General features: G+C 50.6%; 1 protein-coding gene across 1 annotated transcript; it reads right to left on the reverse strand.

The window, feature by feature from the left end:
- Positions 1-17,100: 17,100 nt before the first annotated feature.
- Positions 17,101-18,203, reverse strand: SPAAR (small regulatory polypeptide of amino acid response). The gene has a single exon (XM_040963655.1). The coding sequence runs from the start codon at positions 17,979-17,981 to the stop codon at positions 17,754-17,756; it is 228 nt and encodes a 75-aa protein (XP_040819589.1). The 5' UTR covers positions 17,982-18,203; the 3' UTR covers positions 17,101-17,753.
- Positions 18,204-23,587: the final 5,384 nt, after the last annotated feature.

Consider the following 23,587-nt stretch of genomic DNA (forward strand, 5'->3'; position numbering starts at 1 on the left):
CATTTTGAAGCAGCAGCTAATTTGAGCTATATCCAAGAGTCTTTTTCTCACTCTTGTCAAAGCTAACAACTGCTGAACTTTCCCAGGAAAGGGTGTAAGAACCCAAATCCAGAACAGAGTGTACAAATAAATAACAGGCTTGATGTTTCAAAGGCTCTGAACCACAAGAGAACAATTCGTTTCGCTGGTCTGGCTGATGTTCTGGCTAAGCACCCTTCCTGGAACAGATAGGCAAGGAAAAGGCCCTTTGAAGTCCCCAAAGTTGTAGTGGAGCCTGATTAGCTCATGTCCCATTGATCTTGAATCAAACCCTACCTCTATCAGAGCTTTCAAAGCGTAAAATGGCCAGTGAGAAACATGGTACAAGCAGATCCAACACGAAGCGTGTTGTAGGAATGTGGAAGCTGATTTAATTGTGTTACAGGATCATCACTGAATACTCGGGGGGCTTAGTAGCAATATTGTGGTTATGTTATCTAAGGAAAGCCCATGTTTTTTAGATCCATAGTGAAATACTTACAGATTAAATGGTATTTCCAGTTGAGCTTTCCAAAACAAAGAATGGAGCATGTGACCGCCACAGAGGAAGCCAGCTTGTCGAAGGGGTAACAGGCACCCGACAGCATGTCATATAGTGTACTGTGGGGTGCGGGGAGAATTGTAGCTTTGAAATTTGCCTTAAGAAGATTAAAACTATGTGTGTATGTGTGCACGCACATTCATGTGAGCACATGCTCAGCAATGGAATATTACTCAATCTTTTTAAAAACCCATTCATTTTTATTGGAAAGCCAGATTTACAGAGAGAAGGAGAGAGAGAGAGGAAGATCTTCCATCCACTGGTTCACTCCCCAAGTGGCCACAATGGCAGAGGCTGAGCTGATCTGAAGCCGGGACCAGGAACTTCCTCCAGGTCTCCCATGTGGGTGCAGGGTCCCAAGGCTTTGGGCTGTCCTTGACTGCTTTCCCAGACCACAAGCAGGGCACTGGAAGGGAAGTGGAAAAGCCAGGACACGAACCGGCGCCCATATGGGATCCCACTGCATGAAAGGCAAGGACTTCAGCGGCTAGGTTACTGCACTGGGCCCATTACTTAGTTTTAAAAAGAGAAAATAGTCTGATGCTGCCATGTAGAAAATCTTGGCTACATTAGGCTAAGTGCAAAAAGCCACTCTCCGAAGGCCACAGCTGAGCCCTGCCATGGATGCATGCCCTGCCATGAGGTCCTTGAGTCAGGCTGAGCTGGAGACAGAAGGGAGAGGAGCTGCCAGGACTGGGGAGGAGGCAGCTGGGAGTTACCGTCTCACTGTGCGCAGCCTAGGTTTGGGAATCTGAAAAGCATTCTGGGATGGGCACTGGTAACTGTCACACAGACCTGGGAGTGCGCTTACTTCCACTGAGCGCCACCTTTGCACATGGCGAAACTATCTCCATTTTACCTGTTTTTGCTTGTTTGTTTGTTTAAGAAACTCATGCCCATTAGCAATCAGGATTAGTGCAGAAAAAAATCTATTTCTTTTTCTTTTATTATTGTTATTATTATTATTATTAATTTGGAAGGCAGAGTTACACAGAGAAGGAAAGACTAAAAGAAAGATCATCCATTCACTGATTTGCTCCCCAAATGGCTGCAATAGCAGAGTTGAGTTTATCCAAAGCCAGGAGCCAGGAATTTTTTCTGGGTTTCCCATGTGGGTGCAGAGTCCCAAGGCTCTGAGCCATCCTCCACTGCTTTCCCCAGCCACAAGCAGGGAGCTGGATAAGAGATAGAGCAGCCAGGACACAAATCGGTGCCCATATAGCATGTTGGCACTGCAGGTTAAGGTTTAGTCTACGATACCGTGGTGCCAGCCTCCTTTTCATTTTACAAGTAAAAAATTTACTTCTTTGATAGTGGCTAGCACACATAAAAGTGGAAATCAGTGATACAGTCTGAAAATAGAAGATCCCAAACTGATTCTTGACAAGTGAATGTATCCTTTATTTGAGATCTCTAAAAAGAAATCTTTCTTCGTAGGCCCAGCACAGTAGCCTAGTGGCTAAAGTCCTCACCTTGCACACAGCAGGATCCATATCAGGATTGATTACTGTCCCAGTTGCTCTACTTCCCTTCCAGATCCTTGATTGTGGCCTAGGAAAGTAGTTGAGGACAATCCAAAACCTTGGGACCCTGTACCTGTGTGGGAGACATGGAAGAATCTCCTGGCTCCTGGCTTCAGATTGGGTCAGCTCCAGCCATTGCAGGCACTTGGGGAGTGAACCAGCAGGTAGAAGGCTTTTCTCTCTGTGTCTTCTTCTCTCTGTAAATCTGACTTTCCAATAAAAATAAATCTTTAAAATAAAATCTCTCCTCTTATTATCTTTCCCCAATGACAAATTCAAATTTTTTATCTCTGTGCATTTATTTTTAAATTAAAAAAAAAGCCAAATATAGATTAATTCATCAACAACTCATTCATTAACCAATGCCACAGAACGCATAGCAAGCCCAGCCGTTGGACACTTGTTTCTGAACAGTTGCATCGTGACGGTCCCCCTGAGCCCAGGAGTCCTTGCTGCCCCCCAGAGCCAGATCCCAGAAGCCCGCTGGGGTTTCAGACACACCAAATCCCTGTGCTGGTACCCTGCCATTGTTTCCTGTACAATCCAGCACAACAACTATTTACAGAACTTTGCTCTTGTAAATAATCTAGAGACACTTTAAAGCATACAGGAGGATAGGCTTAGCTAAAACACAAATGTTGCATTGTATAGAAGGGATTATGGCTCAGTACCATGTGTCCCTGACACCCACAGGGAAGGTGTGGACAGAGAGCCAGGCTCCTGGTTTCTGCCTGGTCTGACCCTACCTGTTGTAGGCCTTTGGGGAGAGAAAAGATCTCTCTCTCTCTCTCTCCTCTCTTTCTCTGGTGCTCTGCCTTTTGCATAAATAAACAAGTATTTTTAAAATAACAGAAACAGACAACAACTTTATGCATCAATAACTATGAAATTCATGGTATTATCAAATTGTATCAACGACCAAATTCAAAACCTTGCAGGAGTAAAGGGCTAGGCCCACACCGAGTGGACACTACAAGTCCCACTTCCTCCGGGGACCAGGACAAGGTGCTTAGGGACCTCCTGTACCTGTGAACTTTGCTTCCCATCTGTGTTCTCCTCCCCACACCCCACTGCACTCACCAGGAATGCAGGCCCTTTCTCCCGGAGCCTCAGAGTGGACACTTCACATTCCTGGTGTTGAACTGCTTCTGCTGTAGACCCCTTGACTGGCGGAGCTGCTCCATCTCTTAACAGCCCCCAGACAGAGGCAGGTTGGCAAGAAACCAACATGTGGCTCAGAGGAAAGAACAGAATTCTCCACACTTAAGTGTAAGAGTGGGTGCTCAGGATCCTGGACCCAAACTCCCACCTACCTGATTGCTGAGCCAAAACCAATCTTTGTCCCCTTTCCCATTTTGTTTTCATTGTTCTCTGTTCAAATGATGAGTTTGGTTTTCACAGCACAAAATGACACATAGTCATTGCAGAAATACAAAAAACCCATAATCTGTGTAAGAAAGAATTACATCCCTCCTCCCCCATGGTCAACTACCCTAAACAGTTTTAAGTAATATCTCTGTTTTCAGTCATTTTCATATGTATGTATTTTTTTGTGGAATTGATTTAATATTGCATGTACACATTTATGCCTTACAATTCACTTCATTTTATATCATGACTATTCCTACCATGTTACCAACAAAATTCTTCACTGGCATCATTTTAACATGTGAATAATTTCCCATTTTGTGAGCATACGCCAGTTGCTCATGAGCATGTCCATCTAGGGCCATTCATTGGTGGACAGTTATTTTGTTTCCTGTATTTCTCTTACAATAATGATGAGATAAGCATCTTTGTGAAGCAAATTTCATTTACTTCTGGAACTGTTTTTTCAGGTCTGCTCCAGAAGGGATTTGTTGAATCACCAGGCATCCACACCCCAATGCTCTCCCCACTGGGTTTCTCAAAGTACTTGCTCACAAGAGGACAAAGATGCAATGAGACTCCAGGTGCCATCAGCCTAAGCAGTTCCTACCCAAGAGCCAGAAGTCCCCGGGATGGGTCTCACAGCAACTTTACCAGTCCCAGCTCATCTTCTGAAATCTAGACTGCACCAAGTCCACCTACCTGTCTGACATCTAAACTTGATGTGTAATGGAGTCCTCCATTGACCAAGTCTGTAATAAGACTCTCAGCTTCTCAAGGCCCCTCTTTCTGGTCACTTCATCCCTAGTTCTCCCCATCTGGATAAATGGAGGCACCATCACTCACCTGGTGCCCAGACCAGCAGCCACGGGTCATCCATGACTGCTCTCTCCTTTATTCTCACCTCACATGTCCAGGAGTCCTATCTTGCTGCTTTGCAACACAAACAGAACCTATCCTGTTGGTGCACCTGTTCCCCATCTCAGTGCCTGTCCCCAGTTCAAAATCCTCCAATGGCGTCCCAGGAACAGAATCCTCACTCCCACACGGCCAGCATGTGCCCTTTCTGCCTTTTCAACTCCACCGCCCATCTCCCACCTGGCCTCCCTTTGCCTCCAGCCACACTCAAGTCCTTACTGGTTCTCAAGCAGCTTGCTCCTTTCTGCCCATGCTCTGCAGTATGCTTCCTCCCTCCCCTTCCTCAGGCATCCTCCTGTGGCTTTGACTTCCACTCTGCTTTATTCTTATAACATCCTTCACCACCTGACAGATAAGCGACATTTGTTAGTGACTGTCTCCCCTCTAGCACGTCCTCACCCTCAGGGAAGGGTCTCACCCACTGCATTTATTATAACACAGAGTGATGGGCATAGAACCCAGTACAGTGTGTAATATCGAGTAAAGCTCAGTATATGTATTTTTTTTGCATGGGTGGGTGAGTGAAGTAGAAATCCATCACTAAGAATATTGCACCTAACCTTTACTTTAGCTGGTAAGAGAGGACAAAGAAAAGGACATTCCCTTCGATGTATAGTACCCCTGGGGGATAGTAAGTTATGAGGGTTTGTAAAACATAAACCTCTAGACAAATAGAAATTCAGTGCATCATGGTTACGTGCCATCATGTTAGATGCCGTGGACTATGTTCATAGGGATGGGCTTTGTGGCACAGCATGCTAAACAGCCACTCGGGACACCTGCATCTCACATCCAAGTTCCTAGTTCAAGCCCAGCAACTCTGTGCTTCTGATCCAGCTTCACGCTAGTAGTGTGCAGGTGATGGGGTGGGCGGTAGGGAAAACTGGATGACAGTTCCTTCCACTCACGTGGGAGACTGGGATAGAGCTCCAGGCTCCTGGCTTCTGTTAGGACTCAACCTGACTGCTGCAGATATCTGGGGGCAAGAGGAAGGGGGCAATGAATCAGCGGATGGAAGATTCTCTCTGCATTTCAAATAAGTGAATCAGTTTTTTTTTTTTTTAATGCCAGGACCCAGTCTCCGCTCCCACAGAGAGACGGCAGCTGACTAAGGTGCTCACAGAGTCTTCGACCAAGGGAAACAGGTGAGTCACAGAGACTTACGTAAAGAGCATTCCGGAGCACAATCACTTTGAGTAGGTAAGTAGATCTTTGAACGTGAGTTGTACTTTCAAATGCTGCTGCCTATCACCAGGTCGCTCTCTAGGACAGAAATGGATGCTTGCTCAGTGAATTTCAGTGAGCCATCCATTACAGCGGATCTCCCATCAGCAAGCGGATCTCAGGTCTGGTTTCTCTCATTGGCGTGTGTAATTGTCTAGCTGCCATCGGTGCTCAAGAATGGCATCTAGTAGCCACTCAAATATGCCGCAGATCAAATATGTCAAGACGGGTCAGCCCAGAGAGACGGGTCAGCTGAATTGTCGCCTCATCTCGGCTCTCAGTAGTCGTCGGATATCCAGACTTGATGGCTACGGAGGATTTTCTAGCTGGAGGACAAGTTTTTATTTTATTCCGTGAGGACATTAAACGACATAAAGAACTAATATCCACAGAGAAGCCAATGAAACAGAATTCCCCAACACCACCCAAAACAGAAAGGGTATAATGTCAGAATGAAAGAAACGGACTCAAAGAGCAGATATCTTGCTTTATTTAAACATGTATCATACTGTGTTTTCAGATTTTTTTTCCTTGGGAGAAGGAGGCCTGAAAAATCTTAAGGACAGATACCAACATGTAAACTGGTGATGTGGGAGACTCCTTGCTTTCCTCATAGGGTTAACATGGAGCAGACTTGATTATTGTATTAGCTCAGGTTGACAGGAATATTCCAGGTGGGGAGTGTGTGTGTGTGCGTGCGTGCGTGTGTGTGTGTATGTTTTAAACAGACCTGTTTGAAGGTTCAGTTTGATTCTATGATTCTTAGCCCAAGTGACTCCATTTTGCTTTGCTCAGGTCTGCTGGGACTTAGGGTAGGAGGCTTGTCCAAAAGCAAAGGCCTCCTATCACTTCCTCTCACAGAGCAAAATGCACTCGTGGTTGTTTAATTTGCTTTGACTGTAACAGAAATCCTGGGAATAGTGTGGTGGTTCAACAAGGTAATCCTCTGCCTGCAGCACAGGCATTCCATATGGGAGCCAGTTTGTGCCCTGGCTGTTCCACTTCCCATCCAGCTCCTTGTTGATGGCCTGGGAAAGCAGTGGAGGATGGCTCAAATCTTTGGGCTCCCGCAACCATGTAAAAGACCTTGGAAGAAGCTTCTGGCTCCTGGCTTTGAATCAGCTCTGGCTTTGTGGCCATTTGGGGAATGAACCAATGGATGGAAGACCTTTCTCTATGTCTCTTCCTCTCTCTGTAAATCTGCCTTTCAAATAAAAATAAATAAATAAATCTTAAAAACAAACAAACAAAACAAAACAAAACAAAAACAGAAACCCTTGTAGAAACAGTGATTTTGATAAGGTCATTGTGTGTGTGTGTGTTCATTATAAAAACCAGGAAGTGGACTCTCCAGGCTGATAGGTCAACCCCCACAATGCCGGGATTCCAGACTGGGATCAGCTTCACTGCCAAGGTGGCCTTGTGCGCCAGCGTGACTCCTGTGTCTGTGGCCATTGCACTTAAACCTGGCCAGATGGAAGGATAAAGAACAGTTCTCCCCACTCTTTGAGGACTTGCACAGGAGTCACGCACCACTTCTGTTGGCCATTCCCAGCTCCTGGGACAGCTGTCATCTTCAAGGAGGAAGGGGAAACGGAGGGTGAGCTATAAGTAGCTGTGTGTGCCACCTGCGCACAAAGTTGGATGTAGGCTCACTGATCCCACCTTGGCAACCAGCATTTCTAGAAAAGGCTCAATTTAACACTAAGTCGTAAAAGACTAAAACTCCCTAGGACGAGAGCAATAAAAATGTCCAATGACCAAAACTCGGACCCATGAGAAGATATCCAGAAGGATGAAGATCATTTAGACAAATGGGTGCTAAGTCCCATCTCCTGGTTTTCCCCATGAAGGAATCCCTTCTAGCATTTTGCAAAAACTGTTATTTTCCGGAACATCAAATCCTGAGGAAAATAATCAAGAAATTTAGAAACCTGGGAAAGTGTTCCCCGCATGAGGTGAAAGCTCACCCATCAACATGGGGGGTGGGGAAGGGAGTCCCACGTGTAAAGGAATCCACAGGCACCAGGCTGAGGCGGGAGTAGGAATGCAGCTGGTCCCTGCACAGGGTGGGGACAGGAAGGAGACCTGTGGACATCCTGTCATCAGCTGCAGCCACGTCCTCCGCCCTGGCGCGCCAGTGTGGACTCATAAAGCCTGGGGGAGAGAGGGCCATGCCTGTCCCTTCCCGGTGCTCAATGACATCACCTTGCAAGCTCGGCATGGACCGCACCTAGGGGGCCTTGACCCTCCCTTTGGAACGGGGCAGAACAGGGCCTTTCTTTCTTTCCAGGGCAGCTGGTTGACCAGCACACACTGGTTGTGAAGTGTGTGCTTGTGGTCTGGTCTGCCTCTAATGGTAAGCAAGATTTGCAAAGAACAAATACTAATCACATACGTGGATTCTGTGCATGGCGCCAGAAAAAAATAACACATTTGGGAAACAAAGATAAATCTTTACGTTCACAATCTCAATGAAACAGAAAGTGACTCCATTAACCTTATGGATTATAACAATGTTATGTTATAGTTATGGGAAAGCTTACCAATAACAGTCACTGACATTCCCAACCATTCAGATATCCACTACCCACTCCTGTTCTTTGTAAGTACTTTAACAAATGAGAGGCAAGCAGAAGATACGAGTGTGATTGTAAGGTTCCTCAGTTGGCAATCAGCACCTGCTAAAATCTGAATGATCGAGAATACTGATTACAACAGCAAAATCAAGCCAAGGGTGAGAGGACAAAAAAAGTTATCACTGAAAAAGAAAATGTGTGTCTGAAGCAACTTGCTTCCTCGTGCACAGTTTGAAACAATTGAGGTGCAAATATTTGGGTTAGAAATTCACCCAATATCAGTGAAAACTGTGAAAGAGTTTTCTACATCAGAATATTTAGCAGAAAATAAAAATCTCAGGATTGTCAGAGTGAACAATTGAAACTTCCTGTTTCCAGTGTTCATTTGAAACCTGACGGAGGGAAGGCTTGGTGGTGGGCATGTGGCGTGGCCGAGCAGGTGCTGCTGCGAACCACTGCACCCCATACATACCTGGCCCAAGTCCTGACTCCCATGCTTCTGCTTCAGCTTCCCGCTAACACACACCCTTACAGGCAGCTCAGCACTTGCGTCCCTGCCGCCATTAGAAACCTGGATTGAGTCATAGCCTCCTCCTGGCTTCCGCCTGGCCAAACTCTGGCTGTTGCAAGCTTTGCAAAGCAGACCAGTGGATGAAAGAGCTCTGCCTGTATGTGTTTCTCTTCATTTTAAATAAAATGAAAATAAATAGGTAAATGTATCTTTTTAAAAAGATGATTTTTGGGGGTCTGGCACTGTGGCATACCTCATTAAGCCACAACCTGCAGTACTGGCCATGTGGGCACTGGTTGGAGATCTGGCTGCTTCACTTCCAATCCAGCTCCCTGCTTATGACCTGGGAAAGCAGTGGAGGGTAGCTCAAGTCCTTAGGTCTCTGTACCCACATGGAAGACTGGAGAAGGATACTGACTCTCCCGGCTTCAGATTGGTCCAGCAATGGCTACTGCATCATTTAGGGCATGAACCAGTGCACAGAAGATCTCTTTCTCTCCCTCTCTCTCCAATCCTGCCTCTCAAATAAATAAGTTAAATTATTTTTTTTATTGATTTCATTGCATTATGTGACACAGTTTTATAGGCACTGGGATTCCCCCCACGCCTTCCCAATTCCCCACCATGGTGGATTCCTCCACCTTGTTGCATTACCACAGTTCAAATTCAGTTGAGATTTTTTTCATTGCAAGCATCTACCAAGCATAGAGTCCAGCATCTTATTGTCCAGATAAGTTCAATGGTTTCTTGGGGAGACCATCTCTGGTCTGAAGGTAGAGCCGGCAGAGTATCATCCTGATCAATTAAAAGCCCCGACATTACATCAGTAATAATTTATAACGTTATGGAATTAGTTGACATGGTATTGAGTAACCAATATGTTATAAGAGAAAAAAGAAAAAGAATGTAAGTTCTGAACCACATCCTGTGACCTTTACATTGACATTTCAGTTATTTGTTTATATACAACCAGGTTCTATACACCTTAAAATGACTATAGGTTACTATTCAGATGTCTCATGTCTATTTTAATTTTAGTGTTTAGCAATTTATAACGTTGAAGCATGATTTTGCTGAACCTGGCTGTTTTTCAGGTAGTGTAACTTTAAAACTCTAACAAGACATATGTCAACAGTTTAGGTGAACAGTTTTAGGAGGGGTGTGCAGAGAAATCTCCAATACCCCAGTGAGGAGTAACTAATCTTTGTGTCCCACCCAGTGAGTTATAAGTGCATCCCCGCTGACCATTTCCTGCCTGTTTCTAAGCTTTCCTTGTTGTTCTCTATCTATTTATTCTAGTTCTTTTGTTTGTTTATTTGTTTGTTTTGAGGGGTTTCTGGACTGATCTTGATGGTCATTACAAGAGAGGGTGGGGACCCAAAGTTGGAACCAGGCAAGGACCAGAGAAAGCTCCTCTCCCTAGTCCCAAAGGAAGTTTACTGTTCTTTTGTTTCTGCGGACCGCTCAGTACTCATGGTTGTCGTTCCGATGACCTTGGATCCCACAAGGCAGGATTTGGGCTTCTTCCATCCCATGTGGTAGATCCAAATGGGGGTGGGTGACCTCAGAGTTCTTGGCCTCCGAAGGCACTCCACTTCCCCGTGGTCTCCTTGGCAGTTGGGATGTAGTCCTCGGTGCTCGTACTGATGGTCCTTGGTGAGGATCTGGGAGTCTTCAGGGTTGGGATACAAGCCTCCTCCTGTCCTCCTGCTCCACTCTGGGGTCCCCCCCTGCTCTGTGCATATGACCTCCTGTTAAGATCTCTTTCTCTTCCTCTCTCTCAAATCCTGCCTCTCAAATAAATAAGTTAAATTAATCTTAAAAAATAAAAATAGGGCCCGGCACGGTGGCCTAGCAGCTAAAGTCCTCACCTTGCAAGCACTGGTATCCCATATGGGTACCAGTTCTAATCCGGGTGACCCTGCTTCCCATCCAGCTCCCTGCTTGTGGCCTGGGAGAGCAGTCGAGGACAACCCAAAGCCTTGGGACCCTGCACCTGGGAGACCCAGAAGAGGCTCCTAGCTCCTGGCTTCGGATCGGTGCAGCACCGAATGTAGTGGTCACTTGCGGAGTGAATCATCAGACAGAAGATCTTTCTCTCTGTCTCTCCTCCTCTCTGTATATCTGATGTTTCAATAACAATAAAATAAATCTTAAAAAAATTAAAATAACTGAAACATTTGTGTTATCATCTTGCCATTTTAAAACTTAATTTTATTTGATTATTTTGTGTGGACACCTCCGTTCTTTCAAAATTTCCCACATCTAATGTCTATATCAGGTAAAGACGAAATTCAAACATATTGATTGGTAACAATAATAAGCTATATAATCACATTTTTTGCAGAAACCTTGAAGCTTTAACTCCATTCTGTCATAAAAGACTATCTGCTGTGTTGGTGTGGTCAATCATTACTGTGTCGAGGCACCCAAATAGAACGTTATGAAAAATATGAAACGTGGTGTCACAATTCCCAGAAATTTCACTTTCTCATTCCTGAAATCTTGAACATTAATTTCCATCAAATATTCAGAAACAGCCCTCTGGTTTACTGGCTTTCAAGGTTTTAAGCCACAATTCTCTCTTTATCAGATAAAATTAACTTCAGACACGGAAGATAAAAAAGAGAAGAGCATGCACCTTCAGCTAGTGGCGAGGGGGACCAAGGAGATGCCTCTGTGTCTTGATCTTGGCAATCACAGAGGTGGGGCACACTGGTCCAGATCTCCTCCTCTGTACACTGTGGCTCCAGCCAGCTCTGCTGATCCCCCAGGCTTATACTGGGGTACACGGAGCTGTGACCCCCATAGCAGCCGAAGAGCAGGTGTCAGTGTTGCTGTGCCAAGGCTCTATGCTGGAAAACAGGGACAGAGGGTGCCCTGGAGTAAGGGACAGCCACCCACTGGGTACAGTCCTGGCAATGTGACCTGAGGTTGGAAGCCCAGCTTCCAGCATCCCATTGCTGTGGTTTGGACAAGATCTGCCTCCCCAGCTCATGCATTTTTTCAACTTGCAAAATCTTGATTGTGGTATCCCAAGGTGTGGCGTTTGGGAAGTGATTGGCTTGAATTAGGTTTTGAGTGTGGAACTCTATGACAGAGAGACCACATAAATGTACTCACTTCCCATCTCACTGCTTCCTGCTGGCCTTGCAATCACTCCCCACCTCTCCTCCAACCCCCAGCCACCTGAGCCCCGCCCAGCTGTAGCCTGTAAACCTCCAAAATTGTAAACTCGGTGTGTGTTACACTGCCAGAGAAAGTTCCCTAAGACACCTCATCCTAGCTGCTTTCTCTTGGGAGCCTATCTCGACAAGACTACCCTTTTAAAGGGCTTCAAGATGCAAACAAGGCCTTGGGTTTAGAATCTAGTCGTAACCTGTCAGGACCAGGCAGTAAAGCAGACTCATTTCACCCCTCACCCCTATCAAAAGGAGAGTGTGACTTACGCGGCAGCCTGGGGCCTCAGTCAGGGGAGCCGGGGAGTTAGAGTTCAGTCTGGAAGAGCCATAAAGTGTGACAGAGACGCCAGCCCCACTTGAGCTCTGCCACCTGTCACGCGCTGGGAGAGTCTGCATGATGCAGTTTTCCCCTGGGGATCTATGTTGCCTTGCCGTCCCCACTGTCTCCCCACCCCAGGGGGTGAGCTCCCCAACAGAAGGACACAACGTGGGTCTCACAGCCCGGGTGTGCTGGAGGAGTGGGGCCCCCGCAGCTGTCAGGCCGGGATGTGTCTGTGCAGCCATTTATCCCAGAATGGTCATAGCAAAGTTTACCTTCCTTAACCTTCATACCAGCGTCTGAAGACGTGATGACATGCCATAAAACACAATGCGTGCTTGCTCAAATAAGGCCCACGGGCAGAAGGCTGCAGAGTGCCAGCAAGTCTCCCCCGCCCCCAAGCATGGCCCACTGAGGCCCCCTGGGCTTCTGGACTTGTTTCTGCATTCACATAAACACGTGCATGAAGGCGGGATCTTCCTGGAAAACTTGTGTTGTGTTTTAGTTCCATTTTTCACTAACTGGGCCAGGCCTAAGCCAGGAGCCTGGGGCTCCATCTGAGTTGCACAGACCCAAGCACTTGGCCCATCATCTGCTACCTTCTCAGGTGTGTTAGCAAGGAGCTGGATTGAAAGTAGAGCAATCAGGCCCAACGGCGTGGCCTAACGGCTAAAGTCCTCAACTTGAATGTGCCAGGATCCCATATGGGCACCGGTTCTAATCCCAGCAGCTCCACTTTTCTTCCAGCTCCCTGCTTGTGGCCTGGGAAAGCAGTTGAAGATGGCCCAAAGCCTTGGGACCCTGCACCTGCATGGGAGACCCAGAAGAGGTTCCTGGTTCCTGGCTTCAGATCGGCACAGCACCGGCTGTTGCGGCTCACTTGGGGAGTGAATCATCAGACGGAAGATCTTCCCCTCCGTCTCTCCTCCTCTCTGTATATCTGACTTTGTAATAAAATAAATAAATAAATAAATCTTTAAAAAAAAGGAAGTGGAGCAATCATATGGGATGCTGGGTATTGTGGAAAGCCATTTACACTGCTAGGTTACAATGCCAGCCCCTTATGTATTGTTTTTAATTAAAATAATTATGTAAATTTTTTCCCTCTATAGCGTGTCATTCCCAAGTCAATACCTCTCTGTGAAGGGAACTGATTATTCCACTTTGCAGATATACCATAATTTCTTTATGTATTTTCCTACTCATGAAACGTGGACCTATATAATATTTTGCCATTAAAAATAATAGTACAATTGCTTCTCAGCCTTTTGGCTAAGATCAAGTATAAAAATAATAGTGCAGGAACAGGTGTTTAGCTTAGCAGTGAGCACACTGGTTAAGGCACCCATGGTCCATATCGAAGGACCTGGGTTTGATGCCTGCTCCAACTCCTGGCTCTAGCTTCCTGTTAATGCGAATCCTTGGAGGCGGCAGTAATGGCTCAACTAGGAGATCCAGACTGAGTTCTAGGCTTCTGGCATTAGCCTAGCCTAGTCCTGGCATTTGAAGAATCCATCATGGGAGTGCTGTCTCTTTCTCTCTGTCTCTCTTTCTCTTTTTTTTTCTCCCTGAGCATTTTTATAGATGCTTGTGTATCACTATGGCTGGCCCTGCAGCACAGGGCAGGGCAATGCCACACCATTTTCCCTGGGAGGTAGAATTTCTGTCTCCCCAACCTAACCTGTGAGGCAGGCCAGTTCTCCCATCCCCCAACCCAGCAATGGTGTTTAGCTGTCAGTCTACATCCCCTCAGGAGCCCTCGTCTCTGCTACTCAGCAATCACTAACGGGATGGACTGGAAGAGACAATGTTGCCTGCCCTTACCTTTGTCTTCAACTTCTGAAACCACCCACACTCCTGGACGGGTGGCCCCTCTGTCTTGAGTCTTTCTCACATCACATCACTCTTGCCTTGTTTTTCTTCTGCCTGCCCCATTTAAGGCATTTTCTGATTGCATCAGGCCCACCCACATCATCCAGAATCATCGTTTTCCTACTGAAGGTCAACTGAACAACCAATGGAATTCCACCTGCAGTCTTCATTGCATGGGCTTGACTTGGTTCCCAGGCTTTAGCACACCTTTGCCTGGGACTAGACCCCATCCAAGGGCTGAAAGACTGCCACTTAGGTCACAGAGGGCCTGGGTGATCCACCATAGTGTTGGCTTCCTGTGGCTGCTCAAAGGTCTAGGCCCGGAAGCCAGAAGGAAGTGAAGGGAAGTCCAGCCTCAACCACTGCCTTGTGATGTTGCTCCACAGCTGGAAAGGGGTCCCTGCCTTCAGAGGCCCCTCAGCCTGGCCTGGGCTGTGAACCTACTGTTAGGGCCTAAGCCTCCTGCCCCAGGCAACCACTAGTTACCCCCCTCGTATGCAGCCTCCTCATTGTCTCCTATGAAGAAAAGCATATCATAACCAAAGTAGGACTTCTAAAAATATTTATTTGAAGGTCAGATTTACAGAGAGAAGGAGAGGCAAAGAGAAAGATCTTCCATCTGCTGGTTTACTCCCCAGATGGTCACAATAGTCAGAGCTGAGCTGATCCCAGGGGCTTCTTCTTGTCTCCCATGTGGGTGCAGGGATCTAAGGACTTGAGCCATCCTTCACTGCTTTCCCAGGTCATGAGCAGGGAGCTGGCTGGGAAGTGGAGCATCCAGCGCCCATGGGGATGCTGGTACCACAGGCGGAGGCTTAGCTTTTATACCACAGCACAGACTCCCCATAACAGAACTTTTTACCATGCAGCAACATTCACTGATCTGCCTTTTGCTCACCAACACATGTTCAGCAGCCGTTAGGGCTGGCCAATTTAACCTAACTTCCTCACATCCCAGCCTACCTAGTGTTTGGTTTTAAGGCCTACCTAAGAACTTCCAGGCCAGCCCTTTCCGGGTGTGTGGGGGTGTTCCTGGGCTGTTCCCCCAGTGTTTGCTCTGCAAACACATAGAATGAGCTTGTGGTGGTATGGTCAGTCCCCATCTCCATTGTGTCTTCCTTTATGTCCCTGGCAATGCTTAGCAATTCCATTCCACTCCTCAGGACAAGTGGTTTCCTTCAAGCAAAGTGCTTGTCTGGGACATGTTGCTGGAAGCCCTGGAATGCCTTGATTGCAGGGAAAACACCACCCTGGTTTCTAGGCCAGGGTATGTGGTGAAGAACACACACCAGCACACACACAGGTTGTGTGTGTGTGTGTGTGTGTGTGTGTGTGTGTGCACGCCTCTTTCTCCACCTCCTCCCGGGAGCAGGTTCAGGAATCTTGATAATCTCAGACTTCACTAGATAATGCAGAATGAGGTTTTCATGTGCTCTGCTCAACCAGGGAAACTGAGGATGACCAATTTGTATAGAGGCAAGTGTGCACTTTCCACCATGCCCACTGGGGCTGGGGCCTCTCTGAACTTTGCCCTAGCTGGGGTGAGGCTAAGGGGAAGTCCCAAGAAGTGAAGGACAAGCAGGACCCACCTGGGGGTAAGGCACAGCCTTTGTCACTGCAGGTGCAAAAAAAAAAAAATTGGAATGGGGATGCTGGTCAGCAAATCCACAGCACAGGACACTTAATGCAATGGGAACTCCAAGCAGGCGAGTCACATGAGTGTGAGCAGTATATGTAACAGGCGTGCAGCGTGTGTGTAAGAGATGAATGTGTGTGCTAGCAGGGACCCACACGGAAGGTTCCCAGGGCAGCTGCCTAACACCCAGGGCCCTCCTGGCCATACACTGCAGGAAGTGCTTCCCCCAGGAGCTGGCCCCTTGAGCCACTTCCTCCCCACCTGGCCTCATTCTGGACCTGACACTCTTCACTTCTTCAAGTCCAGTGCCCCCACCCAGGATTCCTTGCTTCTGTCATTTCTCCCACCCACAAACACCTAGACTGTGTCATCCACAGCCTTAACCCAGAGTTCACTGAGAACTGGGACCACAGCAACTGGAGCCCACACTCCCTGGGCAGGACCTGAGACAGTCTTGGATCCGTGTTCACTGAACAGAGGTGTGAATGGCTGGAGAAGTGAGCAAGTGATGGGACAAAGGAAGGAATGCACAGGAACGCGAGGAAGTACAACTCAGTGAGTACACGGAGGCCTAGGGGAGCGAGTGGACATGTAGGTGGGCAGATGGGAATGTGTGGGAGTGGGCAGGTGGGTGGGAGGGTGGGTAGACAGAAGAGTGGATGTGGGTGTGGATGGATGCATGGTGGTAGAAGGGTGGGTAGGTGGATGGCCAGATGGATGAGTGTGGGAGGGTGGGTCAGCAGATGGGTGGGTAAAGAGTGGGAAGGGATTGTGGGGGTATGGGAGTGAAAGAGGGGGAGGATGGGTAGGCAAATTGGTACGGAGTGGTAGAAGAGTGTGGGAGGATGGGAGGGTGGATGGGTAGAAGGGTGGGTATGTGGGTGTGTAGGTGGGTAAGTAGATGTATGGACACATGAGCAAATGAACACATATGGAAGCTCCGGGCTTCGTGGACTTCCCATCCCCGCAGAGCGAGGCCCGGCCCCTTGATGGCTGTCTCCCCGACCAGTGGCTCCAGGCCCAGGTGTATCTCCCTAGGTCTGGAGATGCTCTCCCACCTCTGGCTGGTCAGGGTGCAAAGAGGCACCCGGGACAGACTTCAGAGCCTTCCTGGGCTGCAGCGAGCTGCCTTGCCCAAGGTCAAAGCCAGGGACTGAGAGGAGAGGGCACTCAGAAAGGAGGTGGGGACACCAAGGGCGGCTTGACTGCTTCCTGACAGCCCTCCCAGCGGTGGCTCCCTGGTGCATACCTGGCAACCTCATCCACTCCCTCATCCAAATTCATTAAATACCTGCCAGGGCACTTTTGCTGAGGGCTGAGAGAGAACAGATTTCCTATGAATAGAAACCAAATATCTTTTTATTTGTGATGAAGACAAGAGCCGGTTTTCAAGCTTCCAATGGAACATAACCTTTCAATGCTTTTAGAATCAGCTTTTCACCATGATTCTGTGACCTTCCTCAGTAACGAGAATCACTCACATTCCCCATGGGACCTGTTAGAGAGCGGTAATGAAGACTGGCCCAGAATTGGCTGAAAAGTCAGCTTTCTGGCTTTCCTGTGAATAAAACATCTTGGACTTTGTGCGACTCGTGTGTCTCTTTTTCCTTTTGTGGTTTTCCCAAGCACGACTTGCAAAGACCCATAAAAGGCCATACTTTCTCAAGTGTCCACTGGACCACTTGCTCCCAGAGAGCAGCTGTGTGGCTTCTGAACTTCGGGGCTATCTCGCACAGGCCAGGAGGAAAAGGATTCTGTGCAATCCTGTTCCATCGGGGGAGGTGCCTCCTTCCTGCATCCACTGGAGGGTGCTGCATCTGCTGGGGCAATACAAATCCTTTCCCTGGCACACGGCTTGCCAGTCAGTTCCAGTAAGTGTTACATGCAGCAATCCACAAAGCCGGTCCCACCACGCGTCCCACATGCTGGCTGTTCACCCCTCCACCCCTTCCAGGCGACAGATCCTGCTACTAGGTCAGGGGTCAGTGCTGTCTCCCTCCCTTGGCTGCCCATCCAGGTCCCAACACTGTGCCATGAGGCACTACATGAAAGACCAGAAGTCCCGGGCAGTGGGCATGGGCTGAGCTGGACGACTGGGTCCTGTGAAGAAGGAAGCTTCCCGGCGAAATGTAGCCACCGTGAAGCTGTGGCCGGGGCGTTCCTGAGGGTCCCGGCTTCTCGCGTCACAGCTGAAGCAGCAAAGAACACAAGTGATGGCCACGGTCACCAGGAACAACACAGCCACCACCCCCATCACTGCCGTTTCCATGGCCACAGGACCACTGACTCGCTGCCCTTGAGCAACCGTGGAGCACGGAGTGTGTAGGCGCCTCAGCCACCCATCGGAGTAACGGGGCTGCTGGGAGCGCAGTCCACCTCAAACCTCTTGAATCTTCCACCAGGCTCGCGGGTGCTGCTGCCAGGGCGGTACCAGAAGATGGGGTACAAGATCCCCTGGACACCAAGCGCAGGAAAGGGGTGGGTTCAGAGCGAGGCTGGACAGCACGGGGCCACCTGTGGTGCCTGCACATTTCAGAAGCAACAGGACACTCAGACAAGAGAAGAGACACTCCTGTCTTGGGATCCTCCCCTGCCCGGCAGGGACCTTGAGCCAGTCCTTGAGTCCACAGCCTCCCAGTCTCCAGCCCGTGCTGGGGACAGCAAAGCAGGTGCTGAGAAAGGCGAGTGGACAGCTGGGGGCCCGGAGCACTCACAGGCCACACAGGTGGGAGGGGCCTTAACTGGGGACTTTGAGGGGAGAGGAAGTGGAGAGGAGGGCCTGCCGCCTTTGGCCTTGTTCCTGCTTATGGCTGGGCAAGTGCAGTGTAGCCTGGGCCTTGGATGACATGCTGTGTGGCTGACTGCTCCTTTGCTCTGCGCTCCCCCTAGAAGCACTCTGGCTGCCAGCCCCGCTCCACCCTCTCTGCTCAGGCTCACGGCTCCGCAGGAGGACTCACCCTGGGCTCCCCGCACGCTGGCCGGGGGTTGCACCTGATGCTGCGGCCTCCCCCTGGCCCGGCCACCCCCTCCCCGGCAGCTCCGGGGCGGCCGGCCGGCTGGGGGTCCTGCTGGAGACTTGGCTCCCGAGTCGTCTGAGCGCTTCCTGGAGCCTTTCCTCCAATTGTGAGGCAGGCCCCAGGCCCCTCCGCCGCAGCTGCCTCCTCCTCGGGGGACAGGCCTTACCCCGCCCCTCTCGTAACACCCCAAGCTTCTCCGGCCCTGCCCCCTGCCGGGGGGTCCGGGAAATGAGCCAGGCTCAGGCCACCGAGTGAAGTGGACCAGAAAGGGCCTCCTTCTCGGTGCTTAAGCCCTTCTGCAGGTCGGAGCCGCAACCCCCACATACACCCGCATACACACCCCACTTCCACAAAGGAGCTCTGCCAGGAGCCCTGCTTTGCCTGTATTCTGAGAAACAGATGTAGAACACAGGAGCTTCCCAGCAGGCCTGTGTGGGCTGCAGTGACCGCTCCAAGGCCACAGCTGCTTTAAGATGAAGCTGAAACGCCTGGGGCGGGGGGCGGGGGGGCTAGCTCCCCACTTGCACGCCTGGCTACTGTCCTTTGGAGGCGCCATGCAACCGCTGAGCAGTCGGGGTGCAAGGGCCCAGGCAGGGCCAAGGACTGGCCCAAGGTCGCCCAGCATGGTCCGTGTCAACGCCTCCAAGGCCTGAGGGACTTGCCTCAGGAGGCTGCCCTTGCACAGAGCTGGAGGGTGGCCTGTCAGACCCTCCCTCTGTTTTCCTAAGATGAACGGGCAGGCTGGCATCTGGGCTCCTTCTCCATGAAGGAGCGAGCTGGGGGCCACTGGGACAGGCAGATTATCTGTCTGAGCTTCAAGGACAGTGCCAGAACTGCAGGTTGAATTCCCATCATCAGCGAGTGCGCGCATGGTGGCCACGGAGGGTCCTAGGGACGCTGCTTGAGGCTCGGTTCTTTGTTCCGTGACTCCTCGTGTGGATAACCTGCGGAGCCTGTGTCTTCTGCCTGGTCCAGAGAGCCTCTCTCTTCTCTGGTATTTGGGGGAGGCCTCCTGCCCTCAGCGCAGAGGTGCTCCCGAAAGGGGCAGAGCTGAAGGTGGAAAGATGGACAGATGGTCAGGAGTCCAGCCAGGGTGGGGGTGAGGCCCCCGCCAGGGGAAGGTATGGGAGTGGAGAAGGGGAGGAGTCTGTGAAGGCCAGTGTGGAGTTAGAAGCAGCCACACACATGCATGTGCACCAGGCATGCATGAACGACACAGACACAAACACATGTGCATACAATGGAATGCATACACATGTACAAACATGTGTGGGCACCAGGCATGCATGAACAACACACAGACACATACATACCTGCACACGCAGGAACGTGTGCACATAGGCATACACATATGCACACACAGGTACCCAATGGTCCCAGAAACCTAATGTGTCCATAATGGAAATTTGCCTCCCCTCCCTCAACCTCCCCTTCAACCCAGTGCAGAAATTAAAAATACATTTTAAAAAGGAGCCAGGACATTCTGTTCCCGTGAGTCACCAGGCATCCCCCTTTGGGCCTTCCTCCAGACCCTCCCCCCTCCCCCCTGCCCCTGGCTCCTTCCCCAGCTCCTGAGCAAGCACAGGCTGAACTTCCTACCTCCTCTGCTTAGGGAACAGGCCAGCCAGGCTAGGGCAGGAGCCTACCATTAACAGCCCATGAGACCTCCCAGACGACCCCACCACCATCACCTGCAGCCCTCATGGGGCAGGGCTCCCTGAGGTTCCACAGCTTCCAGGGCCTGGACATAGGCTGGAAGGAACCTAGGCCTGCAACTCTCTCGCCCAACCCTTGCTCTGTGTACGGATGGCCCCGCACGCCTCTCTCCCCACTCACCTGCAGCCCCAGGTGCCAGCTCCATCCACTCACTTCCCAGACCAGGGCCTCTCACTGTTCCCAGGCTGTAGGCGGGAGCCCTTTCTGCAGAGCTGCTCCCAGTGGGGGTGGGGGAGCTTTCTACTTCCCTGTGCTGAGGGTACCCCTCACCTGGCCAGAGGTACCATCACATTGCCATCCATCTCTGCACTGGCTTCACCACACACCCTGGCCACCTCCAGGGCCCACTTGGGAATCGGTCATGAAGTGGAGTGTCCAGTCCTGCCCCCTTCCCCTCCTCCCTGTCCACCCCCAGCCTCAGGGCTACCTCAGGACTAGTCTCTGCTAGGGTCTGGCACTCCAAGGAAACCCTCCACGCAGGACCTGGAGATGCAGTTTCTCCCCCCTGCCACCTGGGGGCTTTCGTTCTGGTGCTGGAGGGCAGGGTGGCCATCTGTAGGCATCAGCGGCGGCCCCAGTGAGCCTGGTGGTGGTGTTGGCCACGGTAGTGATGATGGAAGCCAGCGCTGGGCGTGTGAGACACATGGCCCGCAGAATGGTGTTGGTGGAAGGTCCTCAGGTGGCCCCGGCCTGGGAAGAGCCGAGGCTGGACCCGTCGGCTATGGGTTCCAGAGCGGAGGCTTCTCTCCACATCCCAGTCCCGCCCTCTGGGGAAGAGGCAGGTGGCCAGCAGCAGGATGATCACAACCACGGCCACTGCGACGCCTGTGACGCAGCCCAGCAGGCTGATGCTTCCCAGGGAGGCTAGTATCTGGAGGCTGGGCATCCTCTCCCAGCCTCGCGGCTCCTGGCTCCTGTTGTCCTTCGGCAGCCTCTGCAGAGCCCTGGGCCGATGAACTCTGGTTCCAGCCCTTGTGGGCTGGAGAGCAGCCCGGGGAATGTGGGCGAGGCCTGTTTGGACTGTTGCTGCTGGCCTGGGGCCACGCCAGGAGCAGTTAACTTTGAGGAAGCCTGGTAGTGGACAAAGGAGCAGAGAGAAGAGATCAAGACCTGGGGCTGGTGCTGTGGTGCAGCAGGTGAAGTCGCCATACGTGACACAGCATCCCATAGGAGCTCCTGTTTGAGTCCTGGCTGCTCCATTTCCAATCAGTTCTCTGCAAATGCGCCTGGGAAAGCAACAGTGGAAGATGTCTCAAGTGCTTGGGCTCCTATCCATGCAGAAGACTCCAGTCTCCTGGCTGGTGCAGCTGTGGCTGTTGCAACAGATGGAAGTTCTCTCTCTCTCTCTCTCTCTCTCTCTCCTCCTCCTCCCAGTAACTGCTTTTGAGAGCAAGATCAAGGTTGGCTCCATTCCTGCCAATGCCTAGGTCAGCAAGGCACCCCACCACCACTCCATGGGCTTCTGGGTCTTTGTGCAGAGACCAGAGGTCAAGTGCATGGGCTTTGGAACCACCTAGCTCCTTAGAGTGCTTGCCGTGGTGACTTTGCAGTAGGCTTGAACTGCCTCGCCTTGGGAGTCATCATCTGGGAGGCTGGGGTTCCCCAGCCTGCACTTGCCAAATCCTCAGGGTGCAGGTCAGACTCAGGGGGCTCCAGGAGCCTTCAACATACTTCCAGCACCCAGAAAGGTCCTTTTCCCACAGGGACTGTGAAGCCCAGGTCCTGGGTGCCAGCCCATAGCCCCCCACTGCCCCGTCCCGCAGCCTCAACTGGCCATAAGGAGCAGACATCTCCCCTCCTGTCACTGTCTGTAAATGCTCTCCCACCCAGGGAACCCAGGCAGATGGTCCCTGCTCTCCTCCTATTCCCCGTGTTCCCCGCTTGTACACCACAGTCCAGCCAAGGGGACAGGCGCCCGCACTCTCCCACGCCAGTCCTTTCTGCCGGGGACAGGATGGGTCCATTCTTGAAGCTCTTGCTCACCTTCAGTAGGGGCCTCCTCAGAGGCCCAGTCCTACATCTGGGGCCCAGGGACCCTCCAGTTCAAGTCCCCAGGGAGGCCTCAAACCCCCACCACATGTCAGAGCCGAGCACTACCTACCATGGCCTCTGGCCCAGTGCATCCCAAGTCTAATCATTCTTAGGATTTCTTTGGCCTTTGGGAGAAATCACTAGAACTTTTAACAATGCTGGAGCTAAGAATTCCTCCTGCCGACTTCTAGGGCCCCAGGAGCCTGGCTGCCTTCCCTAAGGCCTGGAGCTGGAAAGGAGGGGAGCTGGGGGCATGGGCTGAGGGCCACAGGGACTTTCTGAGGAGACGCCCTCTCCCCAGCAGCGCCTGGAGCAGGAATGGTTCCTGAAGCTTCCTGGAGCCCCAAGGGGCAGGTGTCTTGCACCTTCTCTGCTTGAAGGAGGGCAGGTGCACCAGCCTTGGTACACCACGGTGCACGGATTCATGCACACACCTGCATGCACAGGTGGCCCGGAATACCAGCGCTGCTCTACAGACAGCTTCTCGCACCTCTGCTCCTGAATGCACACATTCACTCACTCACACCAGCGCAGCCCTAACCCTCAGCAGAGGTTTACCGCGTCCACCAACAGCAACCACATTGTTTTCACTAAATGGTGGCACCACCTAGTGGTAACATTGTAAATGACTCAGTTTTTGTATTTTCAAATTGATGGGCATCTGGCTTTTTGTTTGGAAGTCATCAAACCCTTGCATCAAGTTCTATGTCATTGTGGGAAAGGCAAAGGCATAACAATACTAAAGGATGCCAGGAACAGGGGACAGAAGAACAAACAGGAGGAGGAAGATGGTTTTAGGGCAGTGGAACTATCTCGTGGGGCTCTCCAATGGATGGGGACACGCCCTTACAGCTGTCAAAATCCATGGGACGCGCATCAGCAAGAACGAACCCAGAGGTGAGTGTGAGGCCCGGGAGGCGAGGATGGGTCTGTGCAGGATGTTGCCTGCAGACTTGTGCCGCTCTGGAGCTTGATGCTGCTGCCCGGGAGGCTATCAATACCTGGAGGCAGGGGAGGACACATGAAGCCTCTAGATCTTCCACTCCATCTTGCTGTGATCCTATAACTGCCCTAAAATGAAAAAATTCTAAGGTGCTGGCATGCTGATGTA

The sequence above is a fragment of the Ochotona curzoniae genome, unplaced genomic scaffold, assembly GCF_017591425.1.
Source record: "Ochotona curzoniae isolate NIBS_2020 unplaced genomic scaffold, NIBS_Ocur_1.0 scaffold_3208, whole genome shotgun sequence".
In the NCBI taxonomy this organism is placed as follows: Eukaryota; Metazoa; Chordata; class Mammalia; order Lagomorpha; family Ochotonidae; genus Ochotona; species Ochotona curzoniae.